The 27,902-nt window shown below is 41.5% G+C and overlaps 2 protein-coding genes across 4 annotated transcripts in view; both read right to left on the bottom strand.

Moving 5' to 3' along the window:
• fbxw7 (F-box and WD repeat domain containing 7) overlaps positions 1–16,255 on the bottom strand; it is a 106,427-nt gene extending 90,172 nt beyond the window's left edge. Inside the window, exons 1-3 of one of the 3 annotated variants that reach the window (XM_079552706.1) lie at positions 15,774–16,255; positions 8,177–8,309; positions 712–766 (exon numbers count right to left, since the gene is read on the bottom strand). The gene's annotated coding sequence lies outside the window, so the exon portion shown is untranslated. Of the gene's footprint in view, positions 1–711; positions 767–8,176; positions 8,310–14,088; positions 14,113–15,773 lie in introns of those variants that run through there. The other 2 variants (XM_079552705.1, XM_079552707.1) reach the window with 2 other exon arrangements.
• Positions 16,256–19,089: 2,834 nt separating this feature from the next.
• tmem154 (transmembrane protein 154) lies at positions 19,090–27,730 on the bottom strand. The gene is made up of 8 exons (XM_079552815.1): positions 27,508–27,730; positions 24,773–24,880; positions 23,992–24,048; positions 22,147–22,317; positions 22,013–22,064; positions 21,852–21,928; positions 21,661–21,710; positions 19,090–19,916 (listed from the first exon to the last, which is right to left on the bottom strand). The coding sequence occupies exons 1-7, from the start codon at positions 27,611–27,613 to the stop codon at positions 21,688–21,690; spliced, it is 594 nt and encodes a 197-aa protein (XP_079408941.1). The 5' UTR covers positions 27,614–27,730; the 3' UTR covers positions 19,090–19,916; positions 21,661–21,687.
• Between the last annotated feature and the right edge of the window lie 172 nt (positions 27,731–27,902).

Below are 27,902 nucleotides of genomic sequence, written 5' to 3'. Positions count from 1 at the left end.
TAGAGGCCATAAGCGCAACTGCAGGTGTAGTAGCAAGTTGCATTTTTTTAACTTATTAATTGTCTTGGAGAGTAAATACTACGCTGACAGGAAAGGCGAAGGGACAGAGGGATATTGTGCATCCAATTATACAATGGAAATAATTCTTTTCACTCAAACTTGGCTCTAAATACTGTTTAAAGTGACGTTAGCCCGAAGTTAGCATGTTAGCTTCTTCTTCGTGATTCCATTAGTGTGTATTGGTGGCTCCGGACCGGTGGCAGTCAAGTTGCAAACATGGTTTTCTGGCCAGAGACACCAGGGGGAGATGAAAGATCCTCCAATCATCCCATAAACACTTGTATTACCCCCACAGGGACTACGAAAAGGATTTATTAAGGTAAACATGTTACTTAGTACTGCTTTAAGGAAGATTGTCTTGCTCTGGATTGCCACAAACAGTTTAAACTTAACTTACTTCCTCCATTATGACTAGAAAACAGGAAAATTAGACACAGCAGCTTTAAATAGTAGTAAGTGTTACATTTTGTCATCGTCTGCACGGTGCTACTGCAAAAGCACATCCAACACAACCAGATTTTATTTTTCATGAAACCAAACATGCTGCTGCGTTCTCCAAATTGTCTACGTTCAAGCAAAAGCAGCTAGGATCATCCTATGTACCACACAGCAAATCCCACCGCCGCTCTCAACATTAGAAGTCCCACTCACAGTTCTGTCTGTGCGTGTCTCTGTTCAGGCCGCAAACTCCTCCGGGTCGCTCCTTCTGTGGACAAACAGCCAGACGGAACTGTCAGTACAACAACATCAGAAGTTGGCAGGCGTTTAGCTGAACCGCGGGCCCAATCTGGAAAGCACGAGACGACCGGAATGGACAGCGCTCTGAGAAAAGAATGCTGGGATTTCATCATTTTTCCAGCAAACCTCAAGACGGTTTTCCTTGTCCTTTGGTTTTGTTTCCCGTGCTCCCGAGTTCCACACCTGCATCAGCACGTAACAGTGAGTCACCAGCAGCAAATGTGTCAGGCAGCGTTCCCATTCCCTGTGTGCGTCTGATGGAAAGAGAGCGCGAGGAAGCTGCCGGCAACACTGTGCACAACCGTAAACTGGGGCCACCGTCAGAAAGTGCTACCACTGTTGTTCCCGGCAAACTAAACTGTACGAGCAACAGGTCGTACAGCATTTCTGCAGTTTTAAAATTAGTAATAGTGTGCGCAAGGCCAGAAAGGATCCTGACTTATTATTGATTTGATCATGATAGTCCAAGTAAGTGCCCTTCTTGGTCGTAACATATTAATTGGGGGCGAATCAGCGGGAAAAAGTGGGTGGCTTCCTTTTAAAGAGATGGTTCTACTATATGCTTTTTATATCATTGTCTCAAACACATCTTGATCATTTTCTTACACTTTGTTGGTTAGAAAATAGCTCTATTGAAAATACCTTGGCCCTACTTCCTGGTTCACAAACATCTCTGTCCACAAGCCCCACCCCTCCATTTACAAAATACCCCCTATTCAAGCAGAAAAGGATTCACAGCTTGATCCAAACTCTAGGACTGCTTTCTCTTGCGGCGCTTAATTAGTGTACATGTGGAGTATGCCTGTCTCAAGAGTTTCTGTGATCCTCCTAATGCGCTCCATATGTCAACTGTTGAAATTCTCAACGACGCACCGACTGTTCAGCTGCGATTAGCCTCTTGCTGCACCCCAGAGGACAATTTCCCCCCTGCCGGAGCTAAAATACAGATAAAGGTGCTTCAAAATGGGGAGCAAAACCCAGAAAAAAAAAACAATGCGCTATGGAAAGCTGGCGGCCGCAAAGAGAGAGGATTTGGAAGTTGACGTAAACAGGATTGGATGTGGACTTTGGGTTTGTGGGAAACGAGCAGATGCCCAGACGGCCGATCCAGCTGTGCGACATTTGATAATCGTGGGACAGAAGGAACCGTACACATCAGCTCATATTAGCATGGAAATAGCAACATTTAAGATCTCAAAAAGTGAAAAAAAAAGACATTGAATGGTTGTATAGGGGGTTGTATAATCATTTTAGTCGTCGACAAGTTGGCATATCGACCAATATTCTTTGTCTCTTTGAGAAGCTTAATCAAATAATGACCAGATACATCCTAACTGAGGACTAACTTTTCAACAAAACAACAGAATGCAATGTATTTGTATTTATTCATGTGGTGGTCTTTTTGGTAAAGCCAGTTTGAGTAGGGTCATTGACTGCTAAAAGTAGTGGTTGATTATCTTAATTATCGGCTAATCAAATTAAACCAGCCCCTGAAGTTGTGGGAAAGTGAATTTGGATAATGAAAATGTACCTACAAAAGCAAATCTATAAATAAACCAGTGGCGAACAGATGCTCTAAGTAAGGCCAATTATGCTGGAGTGTGTGAAACAGATTTCACAACATGAAGGACAAACAAGGCCAAACAGTGCATTTGTTTATGCCAAGTGAACCTAACCTTGCGCTGCAACAAACGGGATTGTCACGAGATCTGAATTTCCCGTCTCACAAAAACCCACCTTGAAATCGTCCATCAGCTCTTCGTAATGTTTATCGGGAATGTAAACGACTTTGATGACGTAACTGTGGTCGGTGCATTCCGCAGATGTTTTAGACCAGAGGGAAGTGTGTCGTCTTGTTACAGTGACCTCTGTGGCCTCTGTCATGCTCTCGCTCTTAGATAGTGTCCTACAGATGAATAATACACAGCGTGTGTGCTCACAAGGATCTACACTTAAGAGGTCAGTCTGTTCTTTGAAGATCAAGGTCAGTCGGACAATACAGCGCTCTGTGATGGAAATGGTGGATTCATTTGAAACCTAGCCCAACTCTCCAGGTATGAGGATCTCACATTTGAACAATCCAGAAGCTCAGAGGTCCATTTAGCGTGATATAAGATACCTTCTAACAACACATGCATTTCTGACAGGTCGTCCACTCAACTATGATAAAACAGGTAAATGAAGTCCTAATTCCTGATGACACAAATGTCACCAGCAGATGGCACAGGCACAAGCTTCCGTTTGACAGAGGCTAAAAACAACTGTTGCTAACAGTAAGCTGGCTTGAAGCCTTGTAGTGAAGGACATTCTGGAGCACAAGTTGGCAAGTGTGAACTTTAAAAACATCGAGATGACAAAGGAAGAGGGCACAACTTCATAACATCAGAGTATTGTGAACTCAGGATTAATCAAACAAATTGCATGGTTAAAAGCTCAAGCAAGTCAATTTAGCAGAAAAGTATCCCATCATGCGTCACTCTACAAATAATGACTTTGCTGCGCGGTGCCCACAGGAATGGCCCCAACTCCTGCCTTGTGTAAATCTGAACCTGGACCAGCTGCGACGTAGTGAGCTCAATAGAGAATATGACAGACACTTCATAAATCACTGGTGGAATGCAGCCTCATTTCCTCCACGGCTCCACCTCCTCAGCTTCATCCACCAGCTCCGAGACCGGTGTCACCAATTCAACACCATTTCACACCGACTAAAGTTTCAAGCATTTCTTAGGACTAACAAGTAACAAAGAAGTATGCCACAAGAGCAGCCAAAACTGTTGTAATGATGCCAGCAATGCTATTGCTATCACTAATATGGAAGATAAAAGCTTAAGTGAACCTTTTTTTGCATATTTATTCATCTCACACCAATACCCAATTTTATGTGATGTAGTGGGTGTCCCATTTTATCACCATGAATCATTTCAGTAGAAAAGATGGCACTACACTGGGTCAACAAGGCAAGACGTACTGTAGTTAATTCAAGTATAACCTTTTGTGGAAAACCTGCGAAAAAACAGGTGTGCGCTTCAAGCTTGGAAGGCAGAAGTCTTGTAAGGCATTTAATCATTTCACTTGGCAAATAGCGAAAAGCTTGTGGACATTAAAGGGGGGGTATTATGCAAAATCGACTTTTTCAAGCTTTACATCATGTTATTAAGTCATTCCCTCATTAAAAACATGCCTGAAGTGTTGCCTTAGCACATTCACGTATTTTCGAGTAATCTGTAAAAACTCCGATGGCAGCCATTTTAGGGATAAAACGCGTGATTCCTTCAGGAAACGCCCTCGACCTCCAGGATACGCCTCCAACCTTTCGTCACCAGCCGAGTAACCAACCACTGCTCCTCAGCAGAACCCCCTCCCCGCAGTGTCTAGCCCTAAGATGTAAACAGAGTCATCATGGAGGATTAGCTTCATGTGTTGTGAACCGGAGCCACAGCAGACTTTTACAAAGACACACATCAGTGTTTCTGTTACCGAAACACCCAGGATTAAAACCGGTGACAAGAACGCTTATTTCAGTGTCTGGTTCTGCGCTGGGCCTTGATGATGCACAGAGCCTCCGGAGAAAGCTAATGCTAAGCTAAACCTCGAGTCATCACGTGAAAACGAGAAATATGCACACATAAAGTCAATAAAACCACCACACACATAAAGAACCGTTTAACAATGATCACACACGGAGCCAGGCTTGTTGATTTGGAAGTTTATTGCTCACATTTCATCTACAATGGGTCATAGCCGAGTGGCTTTCTCCCGGAGCTAACAAGCTAGCCGCGACAAGCTAACGGGAAAATTCACTGAATACAAGCAGCATATTATGCATTGAAAACGTCACTAAAACAGGCAACTGCTTGAAGCAGCCTTTATGATGATCACACACGGAGCCTGGCTTGTTGATTTTGTAGTTTACTGCTCACATTTCATCTACAGTGAGTCGTAGCCGAGTGGTTTTCTCCCGGAGCTAAGGCACTATTAGCCACGACAAGCTAACAACCTTCACCTTCACAACATTCATTGAAAATACGCAGCATATTATGCACAAATAACGTCAATAAAGCAGGCAACTACTTGAAGCAGCCTTTACGATGATCACACAATGAGCCTGGCTTTACACATTTGTGGTTTATTGCAGACTTTTCATCAACAATGAGCTGTAGTCGATTATAACAAGCTAACGGGTAACCTCGAAAAACCACTGTCCACCTGCACAGATAATGTCCGTCTTTGAATCGTATGGGCTCCTGCAGATCCTGGTGTCGTCCATGGGGGTATAGTTAGAGATCCATAGGGCATGGCAGATGCAAAGAGATAGCCTCCAAACAGCAGTTATTTTTCAGGCAAGAGCCCCTTCCAAGCGTCCGGTGTGGAAGGTTTGTCTCCAAATAATATCCTGTGTGGCCATTGTTCACAAAGTGATAAACAGTAGCTCCTTTCCAACAATAAAAATTAAAATGCACCGATCGTAGTTTCAATACAGTTGAGACAACGAGCGCAGTGTTGTGATGCCACAGACAGCGTGTGGAGGGGGCGTGTCGGAAAGGGTCAGAGGTTCTTAAAGAGACAGGGGCCTATTTCAAGTCTTTCGCTACCGCCATTTTGAAAGAGCAATTTTATACAAGGCAGTTATTCTAATTTACTGCATTTACAGACCAACAGAAGGTTTCGTCATCATTGTAGTGTGCCATAGACTGGTGCTATGTGGCTGAAAAAAGCATAATACCCCCTCTTTAACGTTACACGATTTTGGAAAATATCAAACAGCAATTTTTCACAAAGCCCGGCCTGAAAACCGTCATTGTCCAATCATACCTCATAACAACTGTTACTACCCCTCATTCTCCAGACCTCTGCTGTGTGCTCTTCCACATTCAGAGCCAAAATAAAGCTAACTTGTAAGCCAAGATAAGACTGCCCCTGGAATATCTGGCACGTTTATTTTTTTAAGTGCCACAGGAAGCATTTAGTTGCTCTTAGCTGAGCCTTGATATTACAGCAACTGTGGTTTTTGTTTTGCCACTGCACTGATAGCACAGGACATCACGGCTGGAGAATAGTGGCTAATATGTTACCTCGATGAATAAGAACAGCTGCGGGGGAGACAGAGCCACTGCAGCCAGTAGCAGGGGTCGGTAGTGTTGCATATTTAGAATATATTCGTCCACTGCACATTGCAACTCTTTTTGCCTCAATCTGGAGGATATTGCGCTGGTATTGCACCAAAAAGAGTCACTAACATGCACTTCTCTCCCGTTATGACATTTGTTAAACTCCATTTCTTAACAGACCTAGCAAACAATTGCTGGCAACGGTCAATTGTGTTTTATAATATAAAATCAAGCTTCCTAAGAACCATTGAAAAACAAAAGCATCTTTGTGATGTGATTTTCTAATTACAACCATTCAAATTACAATTATGATTGAATAGAGTAACCCAGTACACAGGTTAATAATGTACCAAACCCTGTTTTAGTCTTTCAGTAGCTCACAAAATACAGCTATATTTCAACCTGCACTACTTTCGTTCCAGCACTTCTATGTTTCTTATTTGCGCTCATGCTGTCGGCGTGAATTACAAATATCAAAGATGTCTAAAACTAGGGTGGTCTCCTCCCTGAAGACATCTGTACTGAGCAAATCCACAGATGGACACCCGTGTTGTTGGAGGGAGCTCAGCGAGAGGTGTTGTATCCCAGAGGAAATCACGAAGAACCTGAGCAACAACGTGCCGCTGCCATGGCAACACTGAGTGGCCGAAAGATGCCCGACTTCAGGCATTACAAATGAACAGCGCGTAGATGTACACTTTAGTACAGTAGGTTCAGAGAGTTCAGACTTTTTATTATGTTGCGGTCTGATACTAAATATAAAGTCTGTGATAGTTGGGTAATATCTCTTAGCTGCAGCCAAAGCATCCATGGCAAAAGAACCGATTTGACTCATCTAGAAGGAAATAAATTGATTGAGCTTAAGATTCAAATTGTTCTGATTGGATCAAGCGTGCATCGTTCTAGCAAATCACAACCCAGTCTCAAAACAAAGCGAAACAACAACAGCCAAGACAGTAAAGCAATTAATCCACATTTTTAAAGCATGACATTGGTATCTGTAAGTGTGTAGCAGCAGTACCTCGTCGTTTTGTTGTGGCAAATAGTGATAGAAGTGCTTGTTGTTGACAACAAATGTCTGACCCGCCCACTCACTCAAAACTAGGGTTGCAAAGGGGCGGAAAATTCCCAAAAAATGTTGGTAAATTTCCCCGAAACTTTCAATGGGAACTTAAGCTCAGAAATTTGAGGCATTTTCAATAATTAAAAACTCTCAAAATGCTTAAAAAAACATGATATTTTTTGCATTTTTGTTAAACAATTGTGAGTGAACTAGTGAACCCCCGACCCATAGAAGCAGTGCGACGACCATATCGTGTGAAAACATGACCTACCTAAACCTGCACTGCGTTCAGAGTGACAAGCTTCAAAAAGCACAAGCATCCAACTAGGGGCTTTGGGCGTGATTTCGACAATTAAGAAGCGTGTGGTCTCAACGTAGTATAATCCTCTCTTTCTAATAAGTGGTGGGAAAAACGGCAAAGTTTCATAATGATAAATTATAATAATAATAATATAATATTGTAATACTGCACAGCTGCATTACAATGATGAATATATGTTCCATATGATGGAATGAGTATACAGCATTTCATTTCCAAAGCTCTTCTTTGTATTTGCCACAACCTAAAACACTGTCATCTTCAAACCCTGGAGCTCAGACACGTCAATGATTTCTATCCTGTGATAGCTATTTCAGTGTAGAACTATAGAATCAAATATTTATGCCTTAGTTTAAATCTGTCTGTAAATAAGCAACCTTCAATTGTGTTAATGCCCTGTTATTTCCCATCAATTCCCACGTTTAAAATGCCAACCCTACTCTCAACCCTAAGCGACCCTACTCAATACTGTCACACGATTGATCTGAAACCACCAGTGGAGTCAGTGCAAACATGTCAGTTTATAACAATACATTTCATTTTGCATTTCAGACTTCAACATAGACGGGTATGAAAGCCTGAGCTGACTGCATGTGGGAAAAGGAATGGGAGCTTCATGTCTAGTATGTAAGTAAATAATATAAATAAATTGACCGGACTGAAAGGATGTATTCTGGTATCGAGTAAAGTGAAACAAGGCAGTAAACAATACTAGCAGGATAGTTCATCACAAGTCCTGCTTCTTATCTTTCAAAAGTAGCACAAGCCACAGAGCCATTCAGAGTTGCATTTAGCTCGACCACAACAATGCAAAGATGTAAGTGTCTAATAAAGGACTGTGGAAATGACATGGAGGAGGACAGGAGAGCAGAGGGTAGGCCAGACCTGTGGTGGAGAGCCGCTCCGTGAAGTCCTCCGGGTGCTGCAGTGTTATCTATGGCACCACACACCTCCCCTTTGCAAGTGCCGCTGAACCACCAGCTGGGCAGGAGCCGCTGAGGCGCAGGGCGTAGGGATGCTGAGGATGAAGAGAAGGCAGAAAGGTTAAGAAGAGGCTTTTGGACACAGACGATAACGGCAAATTTGTCCGGCAGCGTGAAAGTCAATAAAACGGGACGATTACTTGTAGAATTCTGTCTGAGCAGTGCATTGGTAACGTTGAGGCTCCTGGTTTTCCGCCTGTTTACGTCTCGAGAGGCGATCCTTCCTTACAAGAGAGTGATGTGGAAAGCATATGGTGGCCATGTGTTTGAAATCCGCAGGCTGCATTGAGGGACGGTCACACGGCAGGAGTGCGGAAAGTGAATTGACAGACTGTGGTCGTCCCTTTTGGATTATCCTGCCTAATAGACTTACAGGCACTTTACCTCAGCTCCCAGCTGTCTGCAGCGCTGACGAGGAGATGCACAGGTCAAGTTTGGGGGAAAAATCTGTCCCTCAATGGCAACGCAGCAGGTGTCCAACAAGTGTGATGAAAATAATAATGCAGTATTAGCGTGCATAGCTTATTACACACAAATCTGAATCAGAACTTTACTTATGTGTCAAATGTGACTTTTAGCAGCTCCACACATTTTGTTATATTGTATGTGAGCTCTGCCGGACAAAGAGGCTGTTTCGCAGAACATTGTATTATTATTGTATTACTATTGTGTGGCCCCAAATTAAAGTGACATGCAATTTCCCAGTTCATTGCGTAACTTTCAGCATCAATAGGGCTCAAAATTAAAAGGATAAACTAATCATTCAGGCCCATTACATGATAATCACAATAACTATATAATTAATCTCCACTCCAATACTTATCACTACTGGTGCAAACCGTTCTGACAAAAATGAGCTGATTGCATGTTGTTATTCCAATTATCTCCCTAAAAGCTGCTCTTTCAACATAAGCCTGATGAGTCACTGTAGTCAACTGTATTATTATAACATCACAACTATATCGTATAATTTTCACCTTTTTTGTGCTTTAGTTGACAAGTTTCTTAAAGCGGAAGCTACGCTGGCACTCAGCCCCTCTGACCACCGCCAACCACTCAATAACACGCCACATTCACACAAAGGCGATGTGAGTGAAGTGTCTGGCCCAGAGACACATCAACACCTGCGGGAGCCGGGAACCGCCAACCTTCCAATCACAGGATGGCCCGCTGTACCATCTGAGCCGACATTACTAAAGTCTAGGGTTTCCCAAACTCTAGGGCCTGACCGGTATGTCTGCCGGCCAATATAAGCACTCAAGGAATATCGGCCAAAATTATGCCCTCGTGGCTTATAATAACTCAACTACGAAGTTTGTAAATATCTCTGGAACAAAAACTTTCTGGGGGGTTTCGTTGGAATAAGGAGGGTTAGAGCTGGACAATGATGGCCTAAAAAGTCAGCAGCCTTAGAGTCAAAATCAACTTCATTAAAAGAAGAAAAGGATGAAAATGTTGAACTACAGGCTATTGAGGAGATAGAAAATACATCAAATTGACTCTGCATAATTTCAAATAGCAACAACGCCGCCCAAGAAGTGACTTCCTGTTTCGCTCCAGTACACCAAAATAAAAGCACCATCTTATTCATTAGTTCAACTTTCTTTCTGCCAAACTATTAACAGATAAAACACTTAAAATGTGTGTATTTGATTATATTATTGCAATGTTGCAAGTACCTGGTGGACTAATTAATGAGACGAGCTGTGTGCTTTTATTTTGGCAATGCTGGACTGAAACAGGAAGCCACTTCTTGGGCGGCAATTTTCTGATTTGAAGTTGTGCAATTAAATCAATTAAATCACGAACAATATGCACATCCCCTTCATATCGGTATCGGACACAAAAAATGAAATTGAAACTATTTTGTGCGATCGTACTGCATTGGAAAGAATTCCTGTCTACATTTATAAACCAAATGAGTAAAAGCCTGAATGAATATTGTGTGTAATGTCAAAATCAAATCAAATATTCAGATGGGCCGCATTAAACGAAGTATTCAGGAGGAAGAGATCATTAAAAGGAGACTTTTTCCATAGTCTGAGGCTAATGTTAGGACATCTTCTTGTTACATTTAAAAGTATGTCCTTGTGATTTGAGGACGACTTGTGCGTTGTATTCTCGCTGTATTCGTTGGAGCACATTTGTCATAGAGGCAAAACCGCAAATAATACAATTTCCGGAAGAGTCACAAGGCATTTTCCCAGGGACTGTTACGTCAAAGGGTCAGAAGTTACATTAACTCAGTAAATCACTTGTCAGACTGCCAAATGATCATGCATTTTCTTTGAACTGCTAATGCGCTTAAATATAGCACGTTTTGATGCAACGCCGAGTCTGATTTAAAACACATCCGGGGGCATTAACTTTTCACCTAAAATGTGAGACATGTATCGTGGATGTTTGCTTCCCGACGGTCTCCGACGGCCTCCCCTCGGACCCTGAGACAGCGGCGGACCTCTGACCGTGCGTGGAAAGAGAAGCCCCCCATTCACAAAGAGGGCCGTTCCCATGACGACGTGGGCGCTATGCTGGGGAAGGGCCTCCTTTCAGGGCCGTTTTCATCCCCAAACCCTCGGTCTCACAGAAGGGGACTGCGGCGTGGGCCCTCAGCGGAGAGCGGCCGGTGAAGAGATGCGATTGTGTTGAGGCGAGATGGAGAGAGGGGCTGAGGGAAAAGCCCCCCGAGCTTAGGCCGCCTTTGACAAGAGCTACACAAAGACTGGACCGGGCAGAAAATGTAGCTGAACAGTTTGGAGAGATGTGTCTTTATTAGCTTTGCAGACTTTGAATACTCTAACAATACTCTGAATATTTCCCTCATGCTTAATATATTGCTAAAGTACTGGCAGTGATATTTTTAAAGATGCTTTTGGATCATTTCTAAAGTGGTACTTCGAAATGATGTCCTGGCCCAAAATGTTAATAGGCTCGTTCTGATGCCTGAATTTCTTCCCGTTCCTTACCTATTAATTATCTTCTACATGTTTGCATTACAAAGACATTCTCTAATGATTCCGTGGTGAACAGCGAGTCCCTGGTAGATGATGCAGTGTTTTAAAGCCTTAATGTAGGAAGTAAATACTTCAGCAGAAAAGACGTCTGTGTTTATGAAGGTCAGTAAGTTTGTCTTATTTAATTAACTATTGCATATTAGCCAGTAGCTTCAAGACAAACACTCCAACCTTTGATAAATTGCTATTTCTCCTGTCCATTGGGCCGGCCGGTGACTGTCAGATTAAAGTTCAACCGGTTGTTTCAGATCCTACAATGTGTTGATTACATCACATCCAAAGTGATAATTCACAAATGTCGGCTCATTATCGAAACCAAATACCTCAAAATCTGCATATGGACGACAGTAATTAACCTTTCTCACGTCCCTATACAGAGAAAGAAACTATCCTATAAATATCTCTATAAAGTTAAAAAAAAACAATAATGTAATCGCAAAAAGTAGAGATGCACCAGCTTTTTTGCTTCCGATACTTGGGGTTTGAGTATCTGCCGATATCAGATATAAACCGATATCAAGGGACTTCCTTACGTATCATTCTCTGAGTGAAGAAATAACTGGTCCTCTTTACTTCGTAGCAAGATCAAGAAAGTCTCATCTTCTCTTGCAAATGAGATGTAACTTACAGATCAATTATATTAATTCATAAACTAATGTAAAAACAAGGTACACTGGAGATTTCAACACTAAATATCCTTGGCCACACTTGGCTTTTAGGTTGCACTAATATCAGCAACTCCAAAAGTGATCTGATCATTACAAATCAGTCATTCTTTAACAGCATAAAATAACTCCAAAAGTGGCCAATTTTACTTTAATACTTTAGGTGATTCAATTATACTTTATGCCCCAGTCTTGATTAGTTGCCGCTAGCATTAGCATTTCGCCGTTAGCATTAGCATACCGTTTCTCGCCGCGGAATTTTGCGCAATAATTAAAAATATATTTGATGTTAAAACCAATTCAGTGAAAATGAGACACAGCATGTCCATATTCACTTAGATTTAGTTGGTGAAAGATGTGTCTGATATTGAACAGGTATCGGCTCAGTATTGGATATATGTAGCTGATACCAGTATTTTTTCCAGCATCAGCTTCGACTGGTGCATCCCTAGTACAAAGCCAACACTTGTAGAGGTGCTAAAAAAAAAAATGTTTCGCACGAACCGTCTGGCATATTGTTACTGTACTACAGACCTTTTTTTTTTCCTATCTGTCCCCCTCTACTACGAGCTGTGTCCCCTGTGTGGGTCACATAATGTTCCCAGTGCAGCCGGATCAAAGCCTCATGCCTGGAGATTCCTCTGTGTTCATTAACCGACTCACTGCTACATGGCACCGCTCTGAATTATTAACATGCTTCGAGTGGCGCGCAGTAACAGCAGAGGGCCACCGACAACTGCAATGTACAGCCTCCCACACACACACACACACACACACACACACACACACACACACACACACACACACACACACACACACACACACACACACACAGGGACACTTCAGAGGCTCCATCAACAAATCAGAAAGACTCAGACATTTAAAATCATAATTCTACTTTCATGTTACTATTGTTTTTGTTTCATTGAGAATAAAGTCTGCATCTGCTGGCATGGAGGAGGGGATCAGTTTGTTGTACATGCCAAGCTGCGCAGTGGAGACAATTTGAACACAGGCTGATCTTCTTTCTCTGTAGTTTTCTAACAAGCGACAAAGCAGACATAAGGTGAACGTCTCTCCGCACAGAAAGGCCCCGCGCTGCACGGGAATCAAACTTCTGTCCGTTGGCCAAGAGCGCCAACCGTTGCACCTGGTAAAAGGCCGAGAGAAGTACATTTTCAGTGGCCAAGAGTATGGGAAAGTATGTCTGCGGCAACACAAGGCATGTAAAGCGAGAGCCACACAGCAGGACAGAGAGGTTAAGAAAAGTTATCGCGGTTCACACAGAGCCTGTTGAAAGGAGAAGATATGTTACAGGGAAGTGTATCGGGAACACATTCGAACACAATGGAACACTGTCTCCTGCTTTAAGGATGACACAATAACATTCAGGACAGAGGAGGCTCGCTGTGGAACGCTTTATCGTAACGGGAGCGGATGAGCGACAATGGACCAAAAACAAACACAGGGATTTTCGTGCAGAACTCTAAAAGGCATCTGCTCCTTCTGACAGTTCACACTTGTATGTGATTGGTTGAATCCCCCGTCACTCGCTCAGTCCTTGCTGGTCAGTCTCGTCACGCTCTGAGTGAGAGAGAGAGAAAGGTGTGCAGCCCCAGAACAAGATGATAAAAGCCAGACGTTTTAGCTTCCGTCAAGCCTGGATGTTTGACTACGTAATTAAAAACTCATCTCTGTATTAGTTTATGGCTACACAAACTCAGGCTATATGACACAGTCGACAATGCCTTGAAGGACAAATTGATAGACGGCGCCACCAATAATGAATTTTCATGTCAATAAATAAAACTAAAGTTGAGTGAATGGCACTGAAACAAATCTGGTTATGACAAACTCCGCAATGTAAAGAGAAACTTTCAAGCATACGTTGAGGCTTTTCAATGGCACTTAAAACAAGAAAGTTATATGGCAGCTTTATGTCTGTCAAGTGTTTGTGAACTCAAACTACCCACAAATCGGGAACCTACAATCACTCACATCCACCCAGGAATCAAACCTGCACGATTACTAAAAATACCACACACCCACTGTACTCCCTTTGCACACAGGTAAGTGACATAAAGGCCAATTTACTGTAACTGCCAAATTCTGACCCGTGTAATTTGCGGCCTAACCTTTATCTATCAGACAATCCCCGGGCTTGATGTTGTTGTCACATGTGGCCCCTGAGGTCTAGCTGATTGTTTGGAGAGAGGGAAGCGCTCGGAGACTTCCTGGAGATACCAGGTGATTTGGATCTGCACACTGCAACGGAGAAAAGCCTTTCATTTCCTCTCGGACTGATCTCACTTTCTGCCCACACATACTGCTGACAGCGGGCTGGACTTTAGCGCTGCTCAGTCTAATCTTTATGCTCCACTCACCGCCAAACTCTGTCTCCACGGCTTTGGTCTTCCCCCCCCCCAGTGAATCAGACTGCAACAAAGCCTTTTAGTATATTAGCTTGTAATTCTTTTCGCCTTCTTCACAGCGACTGCAGCATCTGATGAGCTCCTCCAAAATGTATGAGACCTGTGCACATTCAGTTGTCGAAACACTCATCTGAGCACTGTGAAATGTTTGAAGGAGAAAATTAGAATAGTGCTACTTAATCAATACCTATATACAAATGAATACCGATGTTGCATTAGCAGATACAGCAAAAGATCCGGGGCTTATGACAAAATGCAGAGGTCTCAAAAGCTCTAAGCTCTGCATGTTGTACCCAGACAGCTTTGGACACGCTAAACGCTCCCCAATTCAACACAGATGCTGCTGCTAGCCATGTGGACTTGAACTGCTGAAGCTGCCCCGTAGTTTGGTCCTCTTTAACCACCACATTCACCTACTCGCTTTTGAACAGGCCACAATAACAATTCAGTGCGCTGGATATGCTAGAAAACTCAACAACTGCCATACTCCAATTTCTACAGGACTGCTAAACTGCTGTGTTGATGGCTAGCTTTCGAGGAAAAAAAAGATACAGATGCCCTGTAGCCCAGTATGTAAGAAGAGATGAGTTAGAGAAAGTGTTAAATAGCAGGGCAGAGTGTTACAAAAGTAAAAACAGATTTACTTTTTTTTCTTTTTTGGCCTCAAGGACGTTGCCACTAGACTATAAAAAGACTGCCTGAAATGAAAACACATCAACTGTCCAGGCTTTTTCCTCCAAAAATAGGCCACTTCTACTAATTCCCACATTATTAAACAGTGCACAGTTCAAGTCAAACAGGGCAATTTCATTTATTTCAAAAGGCCACGTTAACACATACCAATAATCCCGTTACTAACAGCTATAATCATTCAAATGAAAACTGCCAGTATAGACGTGCACCTCATCCCCTTGAGCAGCTAATTTTGCATTTCAAAATCCCACACATCATAGTTATGTGAAAAAAAAAAAAGTTAAAGTAGAACAGCCAACGTGCAACTTCTTGAAAACGCATGCTACAAAAACAAACATTGCCACATAACACCGGTGGGTAAAAAACTGATAGAAAAAAAGGTGTTGCTCGTCGCGCAACAGGACTTTTCAGACTTTTACTGCAGTTTGCTGAGTTTGTTTCAACCAGGCAGACACACCGTGAGTTCTCGGATCGCGTAAATCCGCATATCAAACTTATTCCTGGCTTAAAGTGTGGTTAAACTTTCACTGGACGCCAACTAGCCGTGGACCAACACAAGTTGACTTGCGAGAAGTTGACTTGCGTTTGCAATGCTAACTTCACTGATCAAAAATCATGCTAGGCCCTTCTCACTGGAAGTTTGTATCCAAATCTAACACTTTGCATGTAGTGTTTTTGTCTTTTTGTGCATTTACCTCAGGCTTGTGAAGCTCAACAAATGCACCAGGCCGTTCAGTTGAATTGCTTCAGGTTGAGTCCCAAAATGTTGTCAGGAGGTTGTTGAAGCTAATCTTGAATGATGCAAACGGGTATCCGCTTCTTCTTCGTTAAAGGGGTTCCCACGAGCAGCAGTGATCGGCGTTTTCACCCGAGTACCAGGAGCTAGCACGTTAGCATAGCAAGCTAACAAGCCTACAAGGCACTATACAAGCCGTTAGCAGGCTAGTAAAACACCGCTAACCTTAGCTTCACCGTCAAACAAGCGAATGTGCGGGTCGACCTTTTGACTCTTTCTCTTTACCGGGCACCGCATAAAGGTCTCCGGTCATTACAGCGGAATAAACACATCCAAAGACACCAGAAAGCGGGTCTGTTGTGAGCGCTTTGCTGTACACAGCCAGCTCAACAACCGCTGGGTTTGTTCGTCTCCTGACTGCTCTCCTCTGACTGGAGAGGATGGCTGTCGCAGCGTAATGACGCCATAGTTTTTGTTTCTGAGTGGGCGCTCGACTGTGACGTCAACACACAATGTGTTATGGCAAAACAAAACGGATACAAAATACATATTTTATGTATTTATTTATTATTTACGCAGAATATCACAATAAACCACATGTAATTACTAACCTACTTTAATTAGTGAATTATTTATGTGTTGTGCTGGATTTCTTACTTGCTTTATTTATTCGTCCATTAATTTTGGCTATTTCAAATTGACCTTGAGCTCCTTCTCTAGGCAGCATTGGTATCTAGAATACGTATTTAGAATACTCATTCATTTTGAGTACCTGTATTCTGTAACAGTAAGTTACTCTCTCATTTGAGGGTATTTAGAATACAGTCACTTTCCTAGTATTAAAGGGATACATTGCAGTTAATTAATAATTCAATGTCAGTTTCAAGTATATTCATAGATCTATGTTATTTGGGGCTGTGGGCATTTGCAAAGTGCTTTCATGCATTCTGAATTAGTGGCAAATAAGTTTGTAACAGTCGGTGTAGCTGCATATTTTTATACAATTAAGTATTCTCCCCAGCATATGACACAACTGAAAAAGTGTCATTAACGGCATGCTAGCAAATCCATGGTGCCATTATGAACACTATTTGAGCACAAAACTACCCTGAGCTGGTTTGGTGATGGATTATGGGATTTAAAAATGAGGAGGACTGTATTTCAAACGATACTGCAAGTTCCAGGGAATACTAGAACGGTTATGACGGTTAGACTATACGGTTATGTTCTGACAAACTTATAACATTACAAAAAGCTAAAAATATATATATATATACTTTGCATATGTATTTTTAATAGCCTATTTTATTCTTTGATGTTATTTGGTTAGCCGATGTTAAATACATTTCAGTTGCGTCAAATACCCAGACCTGCTTCTTTTAAACCCAGTGGGGCTTGGTTAGTTGAAGGCAGATGCAGGCTAATGTGGATTAGTCTTGTGCCTGCTGCTCCTGTTTGTCCGGTGGTGCCAGCTATGGATAGCTCTGGCTCATGGTCATTTTTGTGCTGACTATTTGGATCCCCTAGGGAGAGTCTGAAAACCTGAGATATCACTAAGCACCAGTGTGCGATCCTGAAGTATAGCGAGTGTAGACTGGCAGCTAGTCAATGAAATCTAAGGAGCATAGCTTGGAAACAAAGACAGGCTGTAAATGTGTCCGCTAAATACAGATAGGTGACAAATCAAAGTAGAGGCGGGCGAAGGAAGAGCTTCAGGGTATCGATTTCAACAAACTGTGGCAAAAGGAACACAAGGCTATATGACAACACAGGTTATTTTCCTATGCCATGTCTTAGTTCTGCTTACACTGCCGAATTTCAACAGAATTCTGAACTCATTAATTCACTCCATACTCGGTGGTGGTAAGCTACTATTGTAGCCACAGCTGCCCTGGGGTAGACTGACAGAAACGAGGCAGTCTGCGCCATCGGCCCCTCCGACCACCACCAACCACTCACACACTACATTCGCTAGGCCTCCTGGTGTTCCCAAATGGTCTCCCATCCAAGTCCTGACCAGGCTCTTCCCTGCTTAGCTTCCTGACGGGACTGGGCAGAGCAAAGGCGGTATGGCCACACCTAGAATCACCTTGATCATATACCCCTCCTGGAACCGCCACGTTAACGTGGTGGAGGGGTTTGAGCACCCGAATGATCCTGGGAGCTCTGCTGTCGGGGGATTCGTGCCCCTGGTAGGGTCTCCCATCATGGCAAACAGGTCCTATAGGTGACAGGTCAGACAAAGAGCGGTTCAGAAGCCCCTTATGAGAGACCAACAGGCCCATTTAATCATGAGGCCGTCCTTCTGTGGACCCACCGCCTGCAGGAGGAGCCATAAGGGGCTGGTGCAATGTGATATGGGCAGCTCCAACAGCTGCCCCCACGACCCGGCAACGGACAAGTGGAAGAAAATGGATGGATGGATGGATGGATGGATGGATGGATGGATGGATGGATGGATGGATGGATGGATGAAGATCATATAAGGCACAGGAAAATGAAACTCATGTCAAGTGCCTCTCACTTAAAAAATGAAACTAAAAAAGATAAAATAAACTAACTGCCAAAAGGAGGCCCATCATTATAAACAACCAAACATAATTAAAAAGATAAACCTGTTTGCGCGACACTTCCAAGCCACGCCACTATCATCTCCCACACTATAATTTCTGGTTTGATAAGAGAGTGTAAACAGAGCTTTAGTATTTCCTCCCATTTGCTGTTGATCATAAAAGTGTCAAAGTTAACTTGGCTGTGCAGGATCATGGGGACAGAGATACACAGACTGGAGTGTTGTCTGGAAATCTAATGCGAGGGAAATGGAGTAGAAAACTGAGTCGGGGATTTTTTTTTTTTCCTTTTCTCATTTGTATTCATTGGTTTGTGAGGATTGTTTGTCTTGCACCAGCAGACAGACCGCTGGAGAGGAGCCCATCAGCTTTGATAAGTGTTTGTCAGACATACAACCAAGGAGAATAACACCTCACTATAGATGCAAGCCATGGATATTAACAATTACAACAACCTTTTAATTGGGATTGGGCAATATGAAGATACAGTATGAAGAATTTGGATTGTGTTCAACATATCAAAAAACAATTAATAAATATCACAGGTCAGATTAGAATTTGGGTCCTTCAAGGTATATATATATATAAAAAAAATAAACAATTCAACAACAATTTTTCATTTATTTTTTAAAATATTTACATTTTAAATTACTTTACAGCAAAATTCTGTGCTTATAATTGCAACATTTGAACATGATCGGCAGTGATAAAGTATTTAGTCTCTTTGTTCATAAGAAGTTCTCAGGAAAAAAAAATCCCTTCACTCATTTGCAATTTCTCAATACAACCATTCAATGTAAAAATAAAATCATCCAAGAGATTGATGTCAAACTCTCTGCACAAACATGAATAAGGTGTGGCTCTTGAGGAGATGCCAATGGAGCATAGGTCAAGCAAAAGCCGTCCGAAAGACACTGCAGTAAATCATGACACGTACAAAACACCAAATAACACAGTGCTAGATTTGATGGTTTGAAAGGAAGTTTGTGTTTTTGCATCCAGAAGTGTTAACAGCTTGTAACTTTAAAAAGCAGTCACAGTTGTAACTGGTGTGAGGCATTAGCATATTGGTCCAGTCACTTTCACCAGTGAGTGACTGAGCAAACCAGCAAATGAATGGTAATTTGGTAAAAACAATCAAGTCCAGATAACTGTTCCCTCAACCATTTTCTATGATGGGAAACTCCTGTGTCTTGGCCAAGTAGCAATAACAAAAGTTCAAACACTGCTAACCCTCTTTACAAAGGGCTTTTCTGACACTATAAGGAAGGACTAATACTGCATAACTAAAAACTATTGCATTTGTAACAGTCTTAAATTGAAAACGTTCTTTGAGTCAAAATTATTCTGCACATCCTGGTAGGCGAAATCAAATCGCCAATGAACTGAATCTCTAAAGTGGCAGAAATGGTGAGGATGCCACTTCAAAGCACAAAACGTTTCAAGCGCCATCACAAAAGCTGCAGGACATCTTCACTGCTGACAAAGAAGAGCGGCCCGGCCACTTGTGGATGGCGTGATCTTCAGTTGACCTGGAGGATCATGGGATAAAGTCAGTGTCTGTCATTTCAAGCATGGTTCTGCAACGGTAAAGTATTTTCCTTTTGTTCCCTTTATGTCCAATACGTTATCTTTCATGCAACAAAATAATGTTACTTAATTATGTGCGGATATTCACCTCCGATTACAAAATAGCAGGAACAAAAACATCAAAGTTACAACACGCACTAATAGCACCACATTGAGCAATAGTGGCTGCAGAGCAACACAATTTGTCCTGTTTTGAGATCTTGTGCAACGCAATATGTACCAAGAGCCACAGTGCTGCATGAAACCTTCCCCTCAGCCCCGCGGCTTTGGAAATCCACTTTTGAGGAAAAAACAGTTGCGCACCGGACGTTGGTCAACAGCGAGTGGTGTGGACCTTGAACTATTGTGTTCCCAGGCCTTTTTAAGTGGAGCCGAGTTCATAGGGCTAAATTGCGCCACGCATGCCTCTTGTAATCGCAAACAGATGTTGAGTGTGGGTGCCTTTTGAATAGCACCGTGTACAGTGTAGAAGCACAGGTCACGGAGCAGCTGGTGCATCACAACAACCAGGTGGATGGATGAAGAAAAGCGTTTATAAATACCATGTTACTCGCGGCAGGTGTTAATACATTTTGAAGTCAACAAGTAACAATTTTCCCACCAACGATGGTTTGGTGTAAATTGGCGATGAGTTTAAAAGCAGCAGATGCATCGCAGAGCAGCAGGTTCGTCACAACAAACAGATCGGCAGATGAAAGGAAAGTGTTTACAAATACCATGTCACTCAACGCAGCTGTTACACTTTGATGTTGGCGTAACAAGTTTAGAAAATGTATTGGGTGATTTGTTACTGTAACTGCCGTATATACACGCGTAGATCAAAGAGCAGCTGCTGCATCACAACAAACACGAGGGCGGAGTGTTTACAAATACCATGTCACTCAAAGCAGCTGTTACACTTTGATGTTACAGGTTTAGAAAATGTTTAGGGTGAAATTTGGCTACAATAACTGTAACGGCCGTAGATACAAACATGCAGACAGATTAAGGGAAAGTGTTTACAAATACTCTGTTACTCAGGGCAGACGTAACAGGACGACAAGTGTAACATTTTCCCGGCGATAGATGCTTTGGTGTGATCTGGCTACAGTAAGTAAGTGTTTTGACCTCTCTCCACATTTGCATTATAACGTGGCTACATTCATTGTGCTCCCATGTCCGACTGGCCAGCTGCAGTCTGTTCACACCTGGCAATAACATGACTCTTCCTAACTTCATGTTCATGCGGGGGTCCGGTTTCACTTCCCACTTCACATGCAAATCTCCAAATACTCAAGTCTTTTCCACGCTTCAGTGCATCCGCATTTGTCTTTTGAAATGGACTTGTTTCTGTCACATTTCGGATGTATTGCCTTTAGAGAAATGTTGGAATTGTCATCGATGATTGAATTTTTTCCTCCACATTTTCAGGGCAATATGTTTGTGTGTTTGTGTAATGAAAACATATTGGTGTATTTTTGTAATTTAATGACCAAAACTCACTATCTACCTCGCAGAGACGGGCTAAAACCACCTAAAAATTGTCTCAAAATATGAGTTAATGAATTAGTTAGATAGCTGACTAACCACACACACATGATGAGACATTGTTAATTCGTTCTCTGCAACACCTTGAAACAAGTTGCTGTACAGTAAAACTACATCATTACAAGTATTTTGTTATTTAAAGTTACAGAAAAGACTTACCAGAAAATAAAATAACTTTCTTGCTTGTTAGTTGAGATCTATCGATTCACCTGAAATGACAGAATTACATTTGAGCCTATTTATACTGTACCTACAAGCCTAACGCCTACAACTATGGGGAAACAGTGACCTCTGCTGGACATCTTATTTCATCAGATTCTGAGATTTACATTTCAAAATCATTGCTGTACCGTCTTTTTTCATCCAGCCGTCTAATTGGTCCATTTCTAGCTCCAAGACAGAAGGAACATCTTCTTCAAACATAGGCCTACAACAGAAAGCAGCTCTGTTCAGCAAATTCAGAAATATAAAATACAATCACAACAAATCTAAAAACACTGTTATGACATACATTGGCACTTTCTCTGTGCTGTCCTCTAAATATGGATCTTCTTTCCTCATCTCTGTAAAATAAGAGCAACAACACAATGCTTAATACGTCAAGCATTCGGTCCACAGATAAACATGGGCACAAATGAGACCTACCAGAATGCCCATTTTTACTTGTGAGATTGCGGTAAATTAAAATACCACAGACAATGATGGCTATGACGAGGACGACCAGCGCCACAGGGATGGCGATGAGGAGGAGATCCAGCCCTGGGTCCTCGGGCGTCGCTCCCGTCACATTATAGGCTGTTGTGCTCTCCGGTAGCTCTACGCAAATGTTAAGAAAAGTCAACAAAAAGAAAAGAGATGTCTTGCTGATTTCGAGGTCTGTGAGGTTATCTTGAATCATTTTGTTAGTCTAATTAAAAGCGAGTTATGTGTGTAGTACAGCAGGGTTATGTTTACAAATTCATTAAAGGGGGGGTATTATGCAAAATTGACTTTTTCAAGCTTTACATCATGTTATTATGTCATTCACTCATTAAAAACATGCCTGAAGTGTTGCCTTGGCACATTCACGCATTTTTGAGTAATCTGTAAAAACTCTGATGGCGGCCATTTTAGGGATAGCTTTGTCTGAGTCCTCCTAGGAACGCCCCCACCTCCTGGAGACGCCTCCGAGCTTTCGTCACCAGCTGAGTAACCAACCACTGCTCCTCAGCAGAACCCCCTCCCCACTGATGCCACAGACAGAGTGTGGAGGGGGCGTGTCGGAAAGAGTCAGAGGTTCTTAAAGAGACAGAGGCCTATTTCAAGACATTCACTACAGCCATTTTGAGAGAGCAATTTTATACAAGGCAGTTATTCTAATTTACTGCATTCACAGACCAACAGAAGGTTTCGTCATCATTGTAGTGTGCTATAGACTGGTGCTATGTGATTGAAAAAAGAATAATACCCCCTCTTTAACTTGAGCAAACGTCTTTAGTATGTATGTCCACAATTTCACTAAAATGTATGGTTCATTAAAGGTTCACGATGCAACTTTTTATGTAAAAAGTTAATATTCGGGCGCATTTGACTTTTCACTTTCCATCCCGGTGGCTCCTGTGAAGCTTCAGGATCAATTTGACTTCAGGTTTTTTAGGGTTGGTTTTCGTAATGGTATATAATATAGTATATAGTAACCATGGACACGGTTCAATCAGCAATGAAAAATGGTATGTAAAGACGCTATGTTAACCACCCAAGCATCCGCTGGGTCACTGAAAGGTCAAATACAAACCAATGTATTTTTCTCCTACATAAAAAGTTGAATAGTGCACCTTTAATTAAGGTATCGTGTCCTCTCTGCATATGACCTGATCTGGCCTGGTCTGGGGCAAAATATAACTCAGGATTCTTGAGTTACAGGTTTACAGTCAGCTGGAGAAATAGGAATTCTGTGTGGTCTAAACTGATAAGAAACGAGAGTACCAGAACACAGTAGGCAATCATGCAAGCTCCACACAGAAAAGCATAAACACTAGCTACTCATCCTGGGAATGTTTAGCTGAATTTTAATAATAATATTTTCTTATTATTATCTTCTTACCTTTTTTCCATCTAATATTGTTCAATAAAGAAGTGCGTCTTTGGCTCTACACCTTTACTTGTACATTTTTTACTGCTGAACACAAAGAAACGATGAAGAGGCTATTTCTGTGTTAAACGGCTTATTTCATCATCCAGCACTGTGCGATCTGCGGGTTGCTATGGTTACAGATTGAGTTTGAACCCCCGACAGCCGAGCAGACCAAAGCTTTAAGGCGACAGTGGATATGATGTTGGTTGTGTGCATTTGTGAGGAAGCGGCGGTCAGAGTTACCAGCGCCCACGGCTAAAGAAGCCCCGCTGCCAAGCTCATCACCATAAGCACCATACTCTATGTGCAAACCAAAAATACATTATGGAAAATCAAGACTACATTTTAGATTTAGCCGAAGCAACATGAGAGTTTACCTGGAACATCAGTCACAGTCGGTGTGGGAGCGGTGCCTAAGCCATTAGCCAAAGGATCTGAAATGACAAAGAAACATGCGTCACACATTAATCATAATCTAAATATACAGTATTTCACAATAGTCTTGTGTAATCGTAAAAAGGTTCATCCAGAGTTAAGAGTTAAGCCTATGAAAAGAGAAACCATCCGAGCCAGTGCAAAAAGGTGTGACCTCACATGTACTTCCTTCAGAGTAAAGCTGAATTTCCAGGTAAAATACAATGTCGTAGTCAGAGGTGGGTGTTGCAGCAGCATGAACTGAACAAACAGTAATTTGATCACACAGTACTTCATTCTTTTACTTTGTTAATTTTATTTGAAGAATCAATACTTTCACTTGAGTAAAAAATGCTTTCTCTTTCTGAAGTGAATGTATAAGTAATATTTACTTATTTTGTATTTCTTTTATCTTATATTGAGAATGATATCTTTCTCTGTTTGTATGGTACATCAACAAGAAAGGTCTGAATTTTCCACTTGGATTACGTCACTTTTAAAACATAAATCAATCAGTCAAACAAATAACTGTTTGAGTGATTGATTTATGTTTTAAAAATAGTAGTTTGTTTTAACTGCTAACAAATATGCTACTATATAAGTAGTCCTCAAAATACTTGTGTACTTTATTACGTAAATAACAAAAGTAACAAAAATGGAGTAATGTTACTTCTTGAATAAACATATTGGCTCCTCCACAGTATTAATGACAAATGTACAAATATAAGATATAGAAGGTCTCACCTATGGTTCCCTCTTTAGGAGCATCCACCTCTGCTGCTGTCACTTCTTTTACTATTTCTTCTGTAAGAACCTCGGTGCCTGGATCTGCATCGTCCTCTTCGCATAAAACTTCAGGACAACAACAATTTGGCGTCATGAATATACGTGTGGAAACGGTTTAGAAAAGTAATATTATTAGTAATAATATTATGCTAATTTTCAGGCTGCAGCCCCAAAACCCCCATTTAGACAACCTGGAGCTCATTGTGTAAACGTCTGCTTGTAATAATATCAAATGTGATAAATACAAAATAAATGTAACATAATATTGTTTACTTTGTTATTAGACCCCAGTTCACAAAAATGAAAAAAAAACATATTTGTAGACAATGCTGTTACTTTGAAATTGTATTTTGTTACAGAATACTGAATACTCGCCTTAAAATGTAATTAGAAACGTATTCCTTTACTTTGTTTAATCAGAGTACTGTGTTCTAAATACTTAGAATACTCTCACGTTGATTTGGATAATATTATTGCATAAAAACAGAGCTGAACGTTTCCCTGACCTTGATCCTTTCTTTCTTCTTAATGGTATGATTATGAAGTGAAATGCAATGACTGACAACTTTAATGCTTTCCTTTGATATCAAGAAAGTCACTGTATTCTGAATATAGTTACCCAAAAGAGTACTCTAAATAGAAAAGTGAAAAGTATACTGAAAAGTATTCAGTTACTACCCAACACTGTTATAAAAGTATAACTGGACGTGAAGAGTAATTTGATTATATTTTCCAATCAGCTTCGGTCCCTCGCTCTCCTGCTCGAAATCACCAAATTGCAAAGACTGCAATTATTTACAGAAGGTGGTCTCTTTGGATTGATTATGTAGTTATAAAACTGTTTTATAAGTTAACACTTGTACCAACAGCAAAATGCATGGGATTCTTAAATTACAGTCTAAACTATTATCGGTCACATGATCTCAAATATTATTGCTCCCAGATGTGTTTATCATGTGCACTGTGAACTAACTGAACCTTGAATTTAACTTGTCAGTTTATTATTATTTATTATTAGTTATTGTTTTGTCATCAGATACAAGCCACACAAGTGCAGCTGAGAGCAGCATCTCCACTCCATATGAACATAGTCATAAAATATTACCACATGAACTGACAGGAACTGAGCACTTCCTCCGGGGCAGCTTCAAGCGACACTTACAAATCTTTGTAAGGTTTTTGTGTAATGTGCGAGACGGTGGTAAGACACTGGGTGATTTGCACATCTGCTCTGTCATGAAGTGCAACACAATGGGCCCTAGGTGGAGTTCAGCCTGGATTGTTGATAGCCATGATGATATTTCAACACAATTAGAAGAAAATGACTTGATTTGACAGAAACGTGCGCTTGCAAAGAGTTTACACCCACAGCTACTTATGTTAAATGGTCTCTACTCACATCGTGCTTTTCCACCTACAGTCACTCAAAGCGCTTTGCAGTGTGCTTTGAGTGACGGAGAAAGTGTTGAATGCACTTCAAGTTAAAAATATCTCAGCCGGATTTTTCACACTAATGAAAAGGTGGAATGAAAATATCTCTTGATGAAGAATTGTGATGAACAGACTGTGACTGAATTTGGGGCTTGTGTCTTTCACCTTAGACTTCATCAAAACACAACTGCAGGTCTACAGATGGTCAGTGTAAGAAAAGGTAAACATGTCCCAGTTTTCAAATATCAAAGTTACTGAAAATATCTAAAAAAGTAAACGTAACAAAGTATTTATGAGTGTAAAAAAAAGAAGCTCTGTGTAATTAGCTGAGGCTCAGGGGTTCCCAAAGTCAGAGTCGTGAGATGATTTCAGGGTGAGATAAAGATACTAATGTTTAGAGATATGTTTAACCCCCACCTTAACCGAGCACATTTTATCCAGTTTTACCCAAATCTAAAAGCTTCTCGACTGGAGCTCACAGCCGATAAGCCAGAGTAACGTGTTTTTTTTCTTTATAGCGTTTTGGCTACATTTAGGTTTTTTATTGTGTGTAATGTAATTGTAATCAAGCCACAAAAATGTGACCAAAACATGTAAAAAAAAAAAGCAACAGAAATGTGATTTGAAAAGGACGAAAACGAGGAAGAAGCTTAATTTCTTTTGTAGGTCTTAGCTTTCGAGTGAGCTGTTACCTGTCTGTAGCTGCCAATCGAAAAGCTTTGCGCGCAGTTAAGGTGGGGGTTAAGAGCTTAAGATACTAATGTTTTCAGAATATTATTTTGTGTAAAACAGCATATAACTTGTGAAATCTGGTTACTAATGTTTTACTGCCCTAAATTAGTCAGAGACTATGACTTGCTTCACAGCCGGGGTCCCGCGCTGTTTGCATGGCAGTTTTTGGGGTCGTGGCCAAAAGAGTTTGGGAATCCCTGGTCTAAATCAATTGGAAATTTGGCCCCACCTTGAACGCATCGTGACAAGTCTTAATATAAAAATACAGAATGTTCTTGAAGGAGTTCTGTTGATCAATGCTGACATTCAAACATTTATCAACATTTCTTTCTGACACAGGCCTTTAACTCACTGAAATGATCCTTCAACCCACTTTTGGACCCTGACTCACTAGTTGAGAACCACTGGTCCTATTATTCGACTCTTTTAAACCTATAGCTATGCTTATTACCGTTCTTTTATCCGTAAAAGCGTTCTTGTATCAATAAGGGAGGAGACGGACCAACCCGAGCTCGCCCTTCAGGTCCTACCTGTGCAAGTCAGCCCGCTCAGCAGCAGCAGCAGCAGCAGTACCAGTCTGGACACAGTGCTCTGAATCTGGGGCCCTCTCATGTTACCAGCCCATAGGACGGACATGCTATTGCCATTGTGTGCCCTCGTCCTCCCGCTTGTCTGTCACACGGTCGCACTTCCTCAAAACAGAAAAAAAAAGCAGGCAGTAACTTAGTCAGATCAGTGAGTCGAAGGATGTGATGCAATCCGCTGGGTGCGTGTAGCCACAAGTCAAATTCCTGCCTGGTAGGTATGTAGCCTCAAACACTGACGGGCGAAGCTGTGCAAACGTCAAGAGAGAGAGAAAAAAGAGAAAACAATTTAGTTGTAGGAGTGGTGAAAGTACTTTGGGAGGCAGTTAAGAGTCTTAGTA

The sequence above is a fragment of the Gobius niger genome (assembly GCF_951799975.1).
Source record: "Gobius niger genome assembly, chromosome: 3".
NCBI lineage: Eukaryota > Metazoa > Chordata > Actinopteri > Gobiiformes > Gobiidae > Gobius > Gobius niger.
Note: the sequence above shows the minus strand (reverse complement) of the source record. Positions and strands in the feature narration are given on the sequence as shown.

What these genes read in the sequence shown, in the direction of transcription:
- tmem154 (XM_079552815.1), bottom strand. Translation starts at nt 27,613, where the DNA reads ATGTCCGTCCTATGGGCTGGTAACATGAGAGGGCCCCAGATTCAGAGC. An exon ending in GACTGTGACTGATGTTCCAG is followed by an intron (nt 22,318 to 23,991) that starts GTAAACTCTCAT and finishes ACATTTGCGTAG; the next exon opens with AGCTACCGGAGAGCACAACA. An exon ending in AGCACAGAGAAAGTGCCAAT is followed by an intron (nt 21,929 to 22,012) that starts GTATGTCATAAC and finishes TTTCTGTTGTAG; the next exon opens with GCCTATGTTTGAAGAAGATG.